Source organism: Harpia harpyja, chromosome 16, assembly GCF_026419915.1.
Source record: "Harpia harpyja isolate bHarHar1 chromosome 16, bHarHar1 primary haplotype, whole genome shotgun sequence".
NCBI lineage: Eukaryota > Metazoa > Chordata > Aves > Accipitriformes > Accipitridae > Harpia > Harpia harpyja.
Window position 1 is genome coordinate 27,762,548 of NC_068955.1, and position 17,050 is coordinate 27,779,597.

A 17,050-nucleotide genomic window follows, 5' to 3' on the forward strand; every position below is an offset into this window, starting at 1 on the left:
GAAACAGGGACAAAGACAGAGGTATGAGTTAAAAAAAAAAAATATTAAATTAAACATCTGCTTTCATAAGCTTTCCTGAGCCAAAAAGAGCACATCTGTGTATACGGAACAGCAGATAGTTGTTTTACAAGTAAATAAAAAAGCAACTGCAGAGAAGCCTCTATTCACTATCTATGCACTTGAGAAGTGTATTTTTTTCATACATCATTCATGTATGAATGCAGAGATTTCACAGAAAGCAGTATTTGAGACTGATTTTTCACCAAATTAAATAGCATAGGCTACACTGACTGCAAAGTTAGAGATGCTTAACAAAGGAAACAGAAGGGAAGCAGCAACACTGCCGTGGGTTCTGACCCCCCCTCGCCCCTTTGTCATCTAGGCACCATGGTTACAGATTCATTTCCCAAGCCTTACCATTTGCATTAAGCCAAATAACCTTATTCCTCAACTGAGAGTGAAACAAAGAAAGCTGCAAGGCTAGACTTTCTAAAAGAGGTCAGGATGGATTGCTAACAATCATGACTATTTGGTATCCCCCATACACATCAGCAGCTAAATAACAGTCTAATTTTCAAAGCATATAGCTCTTGTTTACGTTCCGATTTTCACAAGGTTAGTGCAGCCAACGTGCTGGCCCCTTTTGAAATTCAAAGGGCATCAGATTAGACTCGTTCAGCTCACTTAAAAAAAATCCACTGCAGATTATAGGTATTAAGCCTTTCTAAAATGTCTGGTCCCTTGGCAAGCCTTGGCTCCCTTCATGGAAGGAAGAGGAAAACAAAACCAACAAAAAAGCAACAGTGCTTATTTTTCAGAGGAGCACATGACAGGAACTTCTGTACTCTCTGTAGAATAGAGGGGTAGATCTGCAGGGGGGCTAACGGACTCTGCCAGTCACTAATAAATAGCAAGAATACAATGGTTATCTTGCATATTTTCGCACAGAAAATAAGAATCAATCATCAACTGATTGGTTTCAGCAAAGCAGCTCAAAGGTTCAGCTACTTACTAAACACAGTTGTTTGATTTGCACCCTGGCTGAGCTTCACCCCGTCCTGAAAAATATTTCTTTACAAAAAAGCTGTAAGTGAAGCAGTAGTAAAATTGATTTTATTTCTCCATTTTCAAGAGAGACATTCTCTCTGCACATTGAGCACACATTTCATTACGCTGCAACAGGAGGAAGAAACTTCCTCAACAGACAATCTAATGCCACCCAGAGCACAGCTGCTTTTCAGTCTTGTCAGTTCAATTTTTCCGCACATATTTTTTCTTTTCACTTCCACATTTCAGTAAAATCTCACTTTTTTTTTTTTTTTTTCCTTATTTGCTGCCACAGGCTAGCCTGAAACAAACATGACTGCAAAATCATTCAGACATGATGAGGACAGCGTACACAAGGTGGACACAGCATATTACTGGGCTTATTGTCACTCTAGGTCCCCTGGATGGCCAAGCAGTTCTGAGGTACAAAGTCACAGCTTCTACTTCTGTAGTCATTCATATAAAAAAAAAAAAAAAAATCACAGAAACACCTGAAAAGCAGTATCAAGTATTGAGAATCCAACAACTATATAGTGCTAGTAAACAACCACATTTTGTTTACCACTTACAGCATTCGGTGATTTGTCTTCCCCTCACCCCCAATTACCAAACCAAGTTTTATAAAGACCCATAACAGCTACTGAAAATACATTAAAGCATTATACTGTAGTGAAATTACGGAGACTGGATCCCATCATAAACCCCTGTTTGCCTGTCCTTTCACAGAAGGTGTTTTGATGCTCTCCAAGCAAGAACATAGTAGCAAACCCAGTGATAACACACATCATTGGGTAAAAGTGCAGTGGCCTGGAAGAAGTTTGTATGGAGTAAGTTAGAAGGATGTTCTGCTGCAGCTCTGTCTCCAACGAAAAGGGAAAGGTGTTAGTTCTGTGATTAGATGGGATTCAGCAAATATGCGCTTGGTTTTCTAAGTATTGCAATTTGTCTGACAGTGGGTAAATCTGTTTTTCAACCAGCTTCCCCTTTCATAATCATCAAAAGAAAAGGAAGCCTACCTACTTCCTACAAGGAAACTGTGAACATAAATCAACCAAATATGACCGTTCATAAGTAACAACAATAAGAATATGTAAATGCCTAGAAAAAATAACAATTTGGGTAAAATACACTAGCTGGCAGCATACTAGCTTTGTCTTCCCAAGATAGCACATGGAGACAAAACACACCAGAATTTTTTGACACTTTTCTACTCCTTTCCATAGGAGCTATCAATCACTATCAACAAGTAAGATATTGAGAAATTCCATACACACCTATTTCTTCAGCTTGTAGGAGTCACACACATTGATGTCTCTCATGATTCACTGAAGTATTGTTTCAACAAATACAGCAGAGATTTCAGAGGGAACACCACAAAAAGTATTGCTAAGATAATACACAGTAAATGTAAAGGTTAATAAACACGGGAGTGATATGAGGTAAGGGGTAAAATGAATAAGTAATAGCACAGGACGGAAAAGGAGAAAAATCTATAGTAGCACAAAAAAACTGCTATTTGATGCAATGCCATATTTATTCTTCAACATTTCTAAAAGGTACTTGCCGCTGATGTGTTTGAAATAGCAAATACAACAATACACGTCTTAAACCTTTGCACAATGTTAAGATTGAAGGATGGTATGAAACATCTTTATTCTTTCTGACAAACATATTACTTGCCTTCCATACACAGAATATTTACAGATCTGACCCTTACAAGACAGCTGGCGCACCCATTGTGCAAAACTAGACAATGAGAAGAAACACCATTTTTGACAAGTGGCATAAATGAGATTTATTTGTCTACAGAGTGGTACATCACAAGGATTACTATCTGTAAACATGTTTCTGCTAAATATAGAAAATAATAGCAAACCCACAATCTCACAGAAAGAAGAATTACAAGTTTAAGTTAAGATATCCTTATATGCTACCCTAGCTATAAATTAATAAATGAGAAAAAAAAAAACAGGAAAGAGTCAGCATTATAATTTCTCTAAACACAAAGAATACATTAAATTGCCAAAAGTAACTCCATGGCAAGTCTCCTGGGAAGAAATGCATTACACGTAGCAAAACAACAAGCAGAATTCCAGCTGTTCTATTACATTAAGACTGAATTCTAGAGGTCCTCATGGTCTACCTGAGATCACATGGAACTTCAGGAATATTTTAACTGTAGATTAAAGTCTAAAATAAGTCTTTCCTGAAGGTTACAAAAGTTTTTAGCAGCATCCTTCCTTCCCCTCCCCTCATTTTTTTTTTTTCCCCTCTTCTTCCTTTCACATTCCAGGAGTCAGAAACATAAATGAAAACACATCACAAAATAATCTATTTTTAGTATTTCTGGACAAACTGAGAAAGACCTTCTTTCTAGATTTCTAATTTCGGTTGGCGAGCTTAAATTTGTGGAGCACTTTTACATGTTCTAGCCCAGATAATAAAAATCACATAGCAAGCATACCACTTCTAAGGGCATCATTCCTAACCACAAATTAGCCCTATCATAACAGCAGAAAAACCCAGAAAATTTAAAACTTCTGACAAAAAAAAAAAAAAAAATTCTCCCCCCCCCCCCCCTTCCTGCCAAGTACAAGACATACAGATAGAAAAAAAAATGCACCACGCACCTGGTGGTTTGGATTTTCTGTTTGGTTGGTTGGTTGGGTTTTTTTGGAAGGGTGGTGGTTGCTGGTTTTGGGGGGGTTGGTTTTTTTAAAGGTATCGCTGGAGCTCAAAACTTTTCTCCCGGAACAAGGAAAAGGCTTTGTTTCCCCAAGTAGCTTCTAGCTTGCTGTATTAAGCACTTGCTTATAAGCCATCAAGCTAAACACGTTCCTTGAAATAATGGAGTCGTGCCACTGGTAAATTTGTCCCATTACGTTTAAACACTGTCCGCAACAAAGCACGTGGTTCTTCAGGCATAGTAAGGTTGCAAGCCATATGCTAAATGACACTACTGTACCTTAAACATAAGTCCTTACAAGCCATCAACCAATCATGCATCATCATCCACATTGTTAGAAATCAGAAAGCTTTCATGGCCCAGAAAACACAGACAGCAAAAGTAAGTGTGAAAGGAATTCTAAGCAGGAGACAAAGGATAGAGTTAATGCCCCTGCATTTCTGGAATAATTCAGAAAGCATGATATTAAGACAGTCTCGATTATCCATCAAGCCTACAGCAAAGAATGCATCATCTTTTCCGCTAAAGAAGCAGCCTACTACCACTCTGCAGAGTTCACCTTCCATCATGGGGAAAAGGAAGGACACTGCTAGACCTCAGCCTGAGATCTCAGAAGTGAGAATCGGTTTTGGTTACCTGATGGAGCATGTAACAACAGCGTGGCTACAGCTGAGGGCATTAGCACAGAGTAAGTCTCATCCTTCCACCTCAAAATCTAGAAAGGACTAGGGTTCCCTCTACTCTATCAGTCTAAATTAAAAAAAGTTACTTTCAATATCTGATTATAGCCCAAACAGTGTTTCTACAATGGGAAAGATCTTAAGGACTAAACCCAAGGATTTTCAAAGTTTCCCCCCCCGACCCCAGTATAATAACATCGAAGACATTCCCTGTTATCTTTCCTCAAGTCTCTGAGTCTTTCACACACCTTTATCTGAGGAAAAGATATTAATATTTTGCTATTCCTTAAAAAATAATTATGAAAACCAACAAACTTAAAGAAAATAGTTGACCTCGAAAAAATACGTCCAGGGAAAAAGCAAGCATTTAGATCGGGTTCTCCTGTTTAATAAGGTAAGTGAATTCACTATATTTCTATCACTTCCAGTAACAGACATACACCAAATCAACACCCATGCCTTCATTAAGCGTCATCCACATAGCAGAAGCGAGCACACTACTTTTATTCTGCTACAAACTACAGCGGTGGCATTCTTCTGAAGCCAATGAATTACAGATAGCTTTGTAACATCGGTGTAGTAAGACTGCCAGTGAACTGCACTTTTAGAAAAGTGACCACCAGCCATTTCTCTGCCATTAAAATAATATAAGTTCTGCCTTTTACAGCCCTGTTGTTTGTACATCCATTTAATGAGTTGCTGTTGTAGTAATATTATTATTGTCATTAAAGTGCATCTTGTTGGGTTTATGGTCCTGTTCTCAGCTATAAAGCATTCTACTTCAGTCAAATTATTCAATGTCTTGCATCTTTGTCATATTTCACGCGTGGAAAGAAAGGAATTCGCTGTCGTAGGAATAAAAGGAAAGCTTTTGTTTCACATCAAGCTTCTTACAAGGAGCCAGGTGTTTGTCATTTGAACAAGCAAAAAAAAAATTGTTGGTAATCAAAGACTAAAGTATCCAGCCTTTCAATAGTAACGTTCAAGTAATATTCAGAAAACTGTCCTTTTAGCTAAAAGTAGGGAAGTCTCAGACAACATAATCTGGACCACAGATCTTAGTTACTGACCCCAACGACTGACTTCATGCAAGCATTCCCTTCCACAAATAGTTTTCCAGTCAGAATGTTTAGGTGTCTGGGGCCAGAAAAGCATGCAGGTGGCTGCAGATTCAGACCTGAGCTCATTATACACTATGTGCACTCCCTGAGCTCTCAAGTACAGTGGGACTTATTTCTGAAATAGTATAAAAAACCCTATGCTGTCTTCAGCATAGTATGGAAAAAGTAACACGTATACAACCTTCACATTAGATCTGCCAAAACCAAGACGTCCAAGGAAATATAAAAGCAGACAGGAAAACACAAACTTCAGAATAGTTTTACCAAGTTCAATTCACCTTCAAAAATGTCCCCCTTAGCTTTTTATGAGACTGATTTTAGAGCAGTAATTTTTACTTGTTCCATCAAAACATACATAGTTAACTGGGTAGGAAACTACACCTCAATCTTGTTAACTCTTTGGCACTACAGCCAGCTAGAACTATGATTAAGAGTCACCATTGTGTCTCAAAGTTGCACCAAAACCAAATTTAGGTAATACAGAAAAGATCATTCATTTCAAAAACATGATCTTTCTGTAATTTGATACTCATTTGGTTCACGTATATGATTTTAGACCATGCTAAGAAGTTAGCTGCATACAGTTCTGAAAATCAAAAGTGAATAATGAACACAATCTTAGAAGCGATAGCTGTGTATTTTCCTCTTTTTAACGATACTATAAAATAAGAAAAGATGACAAGCTGTGTTAATGTAGTTGAACTCATCAATTCATATTTGTTTACCATTAGGCATGAAGACACACTGAGGTAGTCCAAAACTCTCACCATGACATGATGCAAAGAAGATGGCATCACCACATGACAAGGAACAAAAAGCAGTAGCTGTCCACCTCTGCAGCAAGTACTCTGCTCACTGATTTCAGCACCAATGTTTGAAATGAAGATACTGTGTTTCTGTACAGACTTAAAAAAAAAAAAAAATTCCTCATGATGGAAAACTTTCTGCCCTGCAAGGCTGATGCTTTGCCTTAGCTAAGCAATTTCACACAGCAGGATATTAGACCCTGCTTTTTGCAAACACAACTAGTCCTACAAACCTACTCTATTTGGGTCCAACCAATGAATTAACCATATGTTTACAAGAAATACTAACTGCCACAGACAGAATTGCCTTCTGCTGAAGGAGATTAAAGCATAATCTCTTTCCAGTAGATGGCACATTGATAGCACTGTATCATTTTTTTAACTTCCATCATATGCTGTTGAAAAATTACTCTATGTTCTACACAGCCAGTTAAAAATCAAGTGACTGAAAGCAACTGCTGAACAGAGTAATCCAGGACTTTTATAAATCTCCAACTCTACAGCAGAGTTTCAGTCTCCTTTTTAACAGGATGACCAATGTGGTATCAAAAGCAAAACTTCACTTCGCAACACATACTGTACTTGGGTGGAATTTTAACTGGAATTTCTCTCACATTGATCGTTTTCATCCCTCAATTACATAAGAACATAAATCATCATGTACTGCAAAATTATACTCTTTTAAGACTATATCCACTCCTCAGAGTCATACTGTTCATAATTAGTATTCACATGCCAACTTCAGCTTCTTCATATTCTTTACAACCATTTTTTGAAAGGTGGGGAGAGACTTGAGGAGTGGGGGGTTTTTTTTACATTTTTCAGGAATGAACTACAGTTCATTTTTCATACAGGTAGTATTTTCTCAAGAAGATGAGGACCTGCTTTTACAGCTTTACACTAGATACTTTGTCCCAGTTTAGTCCCCTGAATGTTCAAGTAGTTTGTAAGACACTTCATAAGACCAATAATTAAGTATGAAAATTTAGACCAGTTTTCCACATCTCTTTTCAATACAGTTTAATCTGCACAAATCTCATGCAAGATACAAACCTGCATCTGCAAAAGCTGGCTTGGTGCTTCCTCCCCTTTTTAACTCTGGCATAATATAGCAAAGCCTGTATCACTCTTAAGTAAGTGTAGAATTTTTAATCCAAATTGACAAGAAATTTCACACTTGACTGCTAGTGAATATTTCCTTAGACCACTTATTAAATCAGAAAGGATAATTATTGAATCACAGCGTATTACAATTTTCCTCCAAATGTTGTATTTCAAAGAGCATTAGTGTGGTTCATATGGGCTGGCACTGTAGAGTCCCTAAATAGGAAGTGTTACAAAAAAAAAAAAAAAAGTACCCTTCCCTCACCAATAACAACCCTCTCCAAAGGAGTGAAGTAATGGAGTAATTGAAGCATTTTGATACTCCTGATTTCTCCCCGCATTCAAGCCTTTTCCCACTCAGAGATTTTCACAGTTGTTATTTACCTGTGTTTGAGTATGTACAGAGATGTGCTCCTGCTGTACCTGACTTTGAGTACTTAGTAGGCATACACTTTTGCTTTTTTTTCTTTTCTTTTTTTTTTTTTTTTAAGTCTCAGTGAACAATTAAGGCTTAAAACATGCAGTGCTTCTGCAAAAAGCTGCTTCGATGCTGATTTTATAGGAAGAGATCAAAACTAAGGGAAAAGACACATTTCCCTGATAAACGTACATGCATATAACCTCTGATAACATGCTTTACGGACTTAGAAATAAGTACCCTGTAAACTTCTAACACAGCAGAGGAATACCACAGCCAAAATTTGGGCTTGATTTTCTGATAAGGAACGGGAAGTTAAGAAGCCTGAACTGAGAGCACTGTCATTAGAACAGATCTGCTCTGTACCCAGCATTAACTTTCCATCTGTGTACATCCAGACAACGGGATAGAGTGTCTCAGCTTTATCTTTTCTTTGCTGAACATGTTACGTCTACAGCATGGAAAATATACTATCTCTGAGCAACTGAGCAGTACGCAGTATCTTATTAGAACACCGCATGGTTAGAACAGGCTTTATTTTTAAGCTGCAATAGATTTTGTTCATATTTTCTCAGTGATTTATTATACTTGCACAGAAAGGAATGCTTCTAGATTGCAGCAACTTTTAAACGTGTTTCCTGGTGTTGAGATAACACTGCAACATCTCACCTGCATTTCACAGTCAAAAGAGGTAAGCCCTCGGTCTGTGTTCAGATACAGAAGCCTAAACTGAGATGAGGTTGTTCAAGTGTTTATATTTTTTGCACTCTATAATGGAAAATGTTAGCATGTTTTCAATTTCAGCTGTTTGGCTTTCTTATTTCCAATGAAACAGAGTCTATCTGTTTTTACTGCTGTATATATAAAGCTTATATTTGCTACTGTCTTGTTATATCACACAAGCTGTGGGTCAACTTATACAGGAGTAGCTCTTTTACATGATAAAAAAAGCCTAGAAACACCAAGAGAAGACTCAGTATCTTTCAGAGGATTGGGAGGGGGAGGGGGAGAGATAAGAATCAGAGAAGATATCTGCTCTAAACTTACTACCCCAGTGAAAGCTGAAATCTGTATTATTTCTTTTGAGAGCACTGAATCTGGAGAAAAAAAACAACAAACAAAAAAACCAAAAAAACCAACCAAACAGCAAACAAAACAGAACTCTAAGCAAGATAGCTCTCGGTACTCACCTAGCGCTGAAGACCAGTGCAGGAAAGAGAGGCAGCAAGTAATAAGCAGAGATGAATTTCATACTGGAGCTCCTCTGTTTTGTTCCGTTCCTCACTATCCTCTTCCCACCGACTCTTTCCCCCTCTCTCCGTTTCTTCCTCCAGCAGCTCCTCAGCCTCGCCTCGCCTGGGGAGCTGCCCGCCCTGCAGCGGGAGGGTCCTAGCCCAACCGGAGCAGACAGCCCAACAGACCGAGTAAGGAAAGGGAGCTCCGAGGGGGATCTGAGCTCCGGGAGTGATGTCACGAAGCACAGCGAGCGGCTGCCGCCGCTGCGAGCCCCCGGAGCCCGGCCGCCTGCGAGCCTTCCTCCTCCCGCCGTGTCCTGAAGGATGCGCGGGTACCCGCCGCCTCGCTGGCGGCCGGGGGGGGACGAGCACACGGTACCGGGCACTTGGCTCTAAGGTTACAGCGGAACGTAGCCGAGAAATTCCTCCTGGAAGAGGGGGAGAAAAAAAAAAAAAAAAAAAAAAAAAGGGAAAAAAATCCTACAATGAAAACACCACCCATCTTTTACAATTAGCATTTTTATTTGAAGTGAATCTAGACAACATTGATGATACGGAGGCAGAAATTATTTCAAGCAGGTGTCAAGTTACAGATCAGCCTGCCACTACATCTGGAAAGGTATCGTTTCTGCAAAGCCAGAATTCACAAGTTACTATTTCAACTGGGGACTCATTCACCCCAGTACCACAACAAGTTGAAAGGAAGAGCAGAAATAGCTTCCAAAATGGTATTTTGAAACATTGATGTCATCTCTAAAAGCCCTTCCTCACCTGCAGAAGCTGATAAGACCTTCAGAGCAATGAAGACTGTTATTCCTGCTTTCCATGTTTGTATTTCACCTGATCTTAATTTTGATTTAAATAAATCAGTGTTGGTTAAAGGTGTTTTCAGAATCCAGGTATTCCCTACCTTGACACAAGTGAAGCTCATCTGATGGCAAATCATATGTAAGTATAACATTTAAACAAGAATGATCTTTCTATGCAATAAAAAAAAAAAAATAAAGGAAACAAACTTGTCTACAACTGAATGAAGTGTGATCATTGCAAGAAAGAGTTTTGGTCATCTATGCGCTTCTCTGGTCATATGAAAGGCATCCAGAAACTACATTCTGTATCACAAGCATAAAAGTTTCCATAGTTTATACTGGTGTGTCATTGCATTCAACTGTTTATTGAGGAGTAATCTTGGATTCTATCAAAGAAAATAGAAATTCACTGTTTGAAATGAATGGAAGCCTTTTTGAAATTAGTATTGACCCTTAATAAGACATTCACATGGCATACAAATAGAATTAATAAATTAAATTAGTGGTTACATTCTTCAGTAGCAAACTGAGAGGGAGGAGAGAGAAAAGAAGAAAAAGAAAAGGCAATGTACATAGCCAAAAAGGAATAAAATAATGTATTTCTGACTCCTCTTCCTTGTGTCCCAACTCTAGTATCTTTTCTTCAGCACACCTGGCAGCAAGTTCTATTCAACCACACTAATTTAAATCAGCATTTATTGTTATTTTGATGCTACATACCAGCATGAAAGAACAGTCATGTTACCATGGATACTTATGATAGAATAGTAAAAAGGTCATAAAAAGTGCAGTCAGCTTGTCATTTTCCAGAAAAAGCCAACCTTCCCAAGCTACAAGGCACCTCACAGTCATGTATCAGCAGCTAATACTTCTTCCCTCTTCCTTTTATGTGCACACATGCAGGGTAGAATGGAGGGGAAGGTACTGGTGCATCAGGGGAGTAAATTATGCCCGATGATGCTGAGTGAGCTTAAGAAAACTCATGAAATTTTGCAACTTGACGAATTATTTTTTATTCCTATCACTTCTCTGCTTCTTTTTGGGGGTGGGGGGTGGAACAGAGAGGTCTGCTGCTAAGTCTTGGTTTCATCTCAAGGGTTTTACCATACTTGCATGGGAGAACATCTCCACAAGTGGTTTAATGGCTCCAATACAGGTAGTCGGCAGCTATAATAGCGCTATATCACCCAGACATTGCATTATCTTTCTTTGCATAATTTCTCCATCTGGATCAGAATTGATTGAACAATTAGGAAGCTTTTCATGCTTACCAACACTGCTACTTTAGTCCTGCTCTGATGCGAATATCCCATAAAGACTGTCACAGCTCAGTTTCAACCTACAAACACCTCAAGGGCTCAGTGGAAAGGATTTGTAGCAAGCTTTCCCATCTCAGGTTGGGACATGGGGGCGAGTGCTCTCAATCCACTTGGGCACAGCCTGCACAATGCCAGGCCGTTAGGAGATGGCAGCAGTGGCTAAGCAGGGATTGCAGCAGTTGCAGCACTAAATGTTGAGATACACATAGACAAAATTGTATTACTGTGAAGAGAAACGCTCAGCAGTGAATACAGGTAGGACAAAAGGAAAATTTGCATTTTTAGGGGCAAACTTCTATAATTAAGGATTGAGCATTTAATCTCAAACGCTACTCTTGTCAGACTTGATTGTGCTCAAGCTGTTTGCCTGAAGACATAAAAAAGCATCCTTTTTTCACCTCATATTCAACTAACTGACCTGGAACTGGAGCCTTCCATTGTTTTGAAGCGTTTGGGTTTTTTTTTTTTCTGGGTTTTTTTGGTTTTTAGAGAACATGTATTTTAACAGCTTAATGGGCATCTTAAGAAAAGATTAATATATTTATACCAAAAAATGGGAGAGAATTGTTCACAGATTTTCTTAGACTTAGACTGTATAGTCAATTAGTTTAGTGCTGGGCACACTTAAAGCGGGATCAAATATTAATGTATAACAACTTCAAAGACCTTGGATAGAAATATTCCATGTAAAAACATTAGACATGTGGAACTCTTAAGAAATATCGTATTCTCACTCTTACAATTAAAGGCTTTCCATTTCTTGGCTCAAATTTATTGACAGTCTTACTAAATAAATAATTACTCCTAGCTTAGCAAGCAGAAGTAAGGTGATTATATACGCTCTTTTACAAACAACCATACAGAGAAAGTATAAAGAAGAAAACAATGGAACTACTACTGTGAAATTCCAAGGCATTTCAAACACTGGTTGTCACACAGGTTCTTGCAAGTTTGGCTAAATACACTGATAGTGTAGAAATACCATTGCCTACCTTAGAGAAGAAAATGAATCAACTGTCTCCCTTTGCAAAATACAGCACAAGCTTATGCTTGCCAGAGCAGAAAGACATCCGCTTATGCCTGTATTTATGTAACAACTACTATAGCAGGGGTCCTAATTTTATTTTCATTGTTTGGAATTGATGGTAATAAAAAAAAGGAAACATGAAATGATGGTGTATATTATATTCAGTTATTTTGAATGCATACATGTTAATAGAGAGAAATTTCTATAAATATACTTAACGAAGAGACCATTAACTTATCTTGCTGTCAAATACTAAAACTCTAGATGTTGAAGCCTTCACGAGACTTTGCACAGAAGACTTTCAGAAGAATAAGGTCACAACTGTTGGAAAAAATATAATACGTTTTATTTCAGGGTGCTTTACAAATGCAATCGGTAAATTTCTATTTGCGAAAAAGGCTACGACTGAGGTAAAGCTATGGGTAGAACTCAGCTAACCCAATTTCACGTCCAGTGCTCTGTGAAGCAGACTACATTATGATGTAGATATTGTATCACCACTGAGGTGCAGAGATTGCCAGCTTTTTAATTTATTTTTATGTGAGTGTGTGTACACATATACATACACACATACAAATGCACATGTATATCTGTTTTTGTTGAACTGAAGCACCATTTTAGATAACTGAAACAGTAACTTGATACATTTGTACACTCTATACAACATACTGCATTTCTATGTCTTAAAAAGACCAGCCAGACACACTGAGTTCCCAAGTAATAATATAATCTCAGAAATACAGTATGATAAATAGAATCTTAAATAACAGGGGAAGTACAAAACCACAGCACACTCTTCTTAAGGATAGTTGTTGTGAGCTAGTTAACGTTGCGGTCCTCAGCGATGCCAGATGAGTGTAAGTAGGGTTCCAAGACAACAGTACCACTTGAGCAGGAGCAGAAGGGACTTTTACAGGAGACGCTTCTTCAGCTCTTACATTGCTCTCTCCTCTCAAAGAAAGATTTCACTTTAAAAATAGATTTGGCATTCCTTTTCCCAATTTTTCTCCTGCTTTTCCCACTCTATCTTCTCATTCCTTCCCCCCAAGTGGGGAGTTTCTCTGCCTTTGGAAATACTCCCCGATTCAACTAAACTCTTAAGAAATCTGCTAAGCTACCAAAGGGCAAAACATTCTTATTAAAATAGGAAGGCAAAGCATAAGTCTCGGGGTGAAGTATTTCAATATACTGGGCCTAATATTTCACATCAACATGTACAAACACAATCAGCACAAACACATACATAGAATTAATGCACACAGTTCATTACTACTCTTGATTGAAACCCGACACATCAACAATACCGCTTTGTGAGATAATACGTTTGGGGTGACCGATTCCCAACTCAATCTTCAACACGCATGCTTTTATAAACACTGCAGGAATCCACTTGCTCTGCATGATGAAGCCCTGGAGACTTGCTTGCATGGCAAAGGAAGGTTCGTGAGTGACAAAAGCACATAAAAAGCATGGAAGAGTTTCTAGCAGTTTCTTCTTTATGAGTCTATATTTCACCTTCATTTAAGAGTATATATTTCAGGTGAGACAGGATATTTTTTATTACTTCTTACAAGTATGCACATAGCAGAAATATTCAGAATCGCAGTTAGCTAATCCACCTTTCACAACATCTCAGGGGAAGTCTGATATGCCATTATCTCAATTTTTTTTAAATATTAAAAAATAAATTTCTAGTAGTAAATTTAAATACTGTATCACTTAACATAACGGTGTTAAAGTACTAGCTCACAACATACTGATACATCATCTTCCTTTGTATTCAGCTAAAACAAAGGATACAACCACCCAAGAATAGTACCTAACTTCAGTACCAAGGAAAAAAAAAAAAAAAAAAAAATCCTCGCTACCACAGTGCTGGAATTATAGCTTAAACATCAGAGTTGAGCAAAAGCTGCTGCAAAGGTCTCTTTGAAGGTCATTTAAACTTTGTCAGAGATTTCCAAGGTAACCCCTTTTAAATCTAAGAACCAGCCAATTCAGAAGCAAGTTCATTAAAATAAAGAAGCAAATTTACTTAAATTTAACCTCATTGTTAACCCTGCTTTTAGCAGGTTAGACTTCCAATTCAAATTACTGTTTGAACCTTTAGCAAACATATGCAGCCCACATAGGTTTGCTGTTAAAGTACAGAGAAATGAGCAATTTCATGAGCATATGATTACAGAAAAAAAAAGTTTGATTTCATTCTACAAAACACCTTTTTTTCCACTGTCCAACACAGCAATGATTATGTATTTAATATTTAACATATCTGGGCTGCCTACCTTCATTCCACACTGAAGGCCTACATTTTATGTAATATTAGAGCTGCAGTAAACCTGGTAGTGACTATAAGGCTTGATCCAACCACTGCATACATGATAAGAAGCAGTCGTAGAATTTCAGAAAACAGAACAACAGAAGCAACTCACTCAGGAATTTCTGGACTTCCCTATATTGACCACAGAGCCAGCAGTGCTGAACCTCTTCATCCATAAATTTACATTTAAATTTGTATGTGCTAGTAGGAAGGGAGGAAGAGAAGAAAACAGTACAAGGGAAATCCAGTCTTCTACTTCTTGCTGCCTAAGTTGTACAAGAGCTAGGATCAACCCTCAACATCTACAAATGACCTGCAGCATATTACTTGGTATTAGGAAACTTGAAACAATTTTTTTTTGGAAGCTTCTGCTTTGGAAGCTGTTACAAATGTCTCTCCTTATACACCTAAAACAAATCATCCCTGATAACTTGCAGATGCTGTCACGTGTGGCATGCTTGTTTAGACTCCACTATACCAAGCACTTTGAGTCCAAGGTTTCAGAGAGACCCCTTTCGTTTTGTAGCTACCGGAACTGAGACTTAAATCAAACATGCCACCAGGTTCACCAAGGTCACTGAAAAAAAGGAGTTAGGAGACCTTCAGAAACAGTGTTTCAGTCAGCAGTCATTGACATTAAAACTCCTTTTTTAGCATCTCGGAGCTGAGGTTTGCTTATTATCCAGCAGAAACCTCAGAGAAAATCTGCCTTCTCATACCGAAATTCATCTCTGTTGAAGTCAACATTCATTCAAAAATGAAGGCAGAAAAAATATGTGCATACCAAGGTAGTTTGACGATCTACATATAGGTCCATTAAAGAATTATTTATTGTTTAACTATGAAATAATTTCTGGTTTAATTTAATAAATAATGTGTTAAGTTGGATAAGTTTGACTTCTATAAAACAAAAGCTACTTGATAAACCATCCAGACAAAATAAAAATCAAGTCTCAGAGAAGTCGGGTTTTTTTTCCATTTCTGTGAGACTAATTGGTTTTAAAACTGAAAACTCTAGGCAATAGTATTTTAATAACATTTTTAACAAAACAAGGAAAGAAAAACAAATTTCAGTCACATCTGAGTAGCCCTAGAGAGTTCAGGAATCATTCTTATTCGTTTCACAGTGGATGGACTTATTCTGGGTATCTGGTTCAACAGACCTCAGAGTATGCTAAAAATTGCTTTAAGGACTTGTTTCCATTTTAAATTACATATTTTTTATTTTAAAATCAGTCTGGAGTTCAAGAAGACTTTTCAAATGCTTTTTTGATACATCAAATAAGGTTGAAGTTGTCCGATAACAAGCAGTGTTTTTTATTGTGGAAGAAAAGTCTTTAAAGAATTGTCTCCTCTTAGTCAGAATATAGCCTATTTTGCACCAATTCTTTTAGCAGCAATTCATTAGAGCATCCAGAAATTTTCACTTAGAAATTGAGACACTGATTAAAGGTCCCTAGAAGAGCTGAACAAATGTTTTTCTTTAAAACATTTATAGCAATTTAAAACTTAGCTCCCCGCTTCCCTTTCCCCCTTCCCCTCCTTCCTTAATTTAAAACGATAAAGGTAGGCTGGTACCTATGCTTAGATATAGGGCAGATGATCTCTCACAGTATATTTGGATCCTAACTGACCACCAGTTTTAAAAACAGAACAAACAAAAAAAATAGCAAAGAAAAAACAGCCATGTGTAGAAAGAAATAACATCCAATTAAATCAGTTGTCAAGCTTTTGGTCTTCTACAGCTATAATGAGATTGAATGTGATCCAAGAAAGAATTATTACTACAAGGTCATTAGGATGTTTCAGTCTTCAACTTTACAAACATCCCAATCCAGACCATCCAAATATCAGAGCTGGTATCCATACCACTCAGACTCCTATACCCAAAGTACTTAGGCATTTTTGATAAATCCACATATAATTTGATTGCCGTTTACCTGTTGGGAACTTATGGTGTGAAATAATTTGAGATACTCGGGGTGCGACGGTGGAAATCACACAGAGAAGCTACTGTTGATAATCTTCTCATAAGGAATCCTGCATTATAATAAGAATTTCTGACTTCATGTTAAATAACATCAGAAGTAGTCTCTCAAAAGTATAAATGAGAGTCAGATAACATGCAATATAATGACTAGTAGCATAGAAGAGACACAGGTAAGCCATACCTGTATCGTGTCATTCTGAAACTGCTATAGCTATTTACGATGGTCATAAATATGTTTTCCACTTCATTCTATACTGGTTTGCTTTACTGTGTTGTTTCATGATATACAAAGTTGTCACAGTGTTTTTACGGCCAAAGAGAGGTGACCTTAAGAGACTGTGAGAAAAGAAGAATGTTCCACGGTTTCTTTTCAAAGCTACAAATAGAACATGTTGCATGCGCTTATTCACACCAGTGATATACATGTGCGCCATCCCCTCTGCATAAAGAAGTCTGCATAACTTCTCTTAATAAAGTAGGAATGTAAG

General features: G+C 37.7%; 1 protein-coding gene across 1 annotated transcript in view; it reads right to left on the reverse strand.

The window, feature by feature from the left end:
• Positions 1–17,050, reverse strand: part of LUZP2 (leucine zipper protein 2) — a 326,692-nt gene that overhangs the window by 197,138 nt on the left and 112,504 nt on the right. Inside the window, exon 3 of the mRNA XM_052811608.1 lies at positions 9,053–9,525. Coding sequence (XP_052667568.1) covers positions 9,053–9,114 — 62 coding nt within the window. The 5' untranslated portion in view covers positions 9,115–9,525. The remainder of the gene's footprint in view (positions 1–9,052; positions 9,526–17,050) is intronic.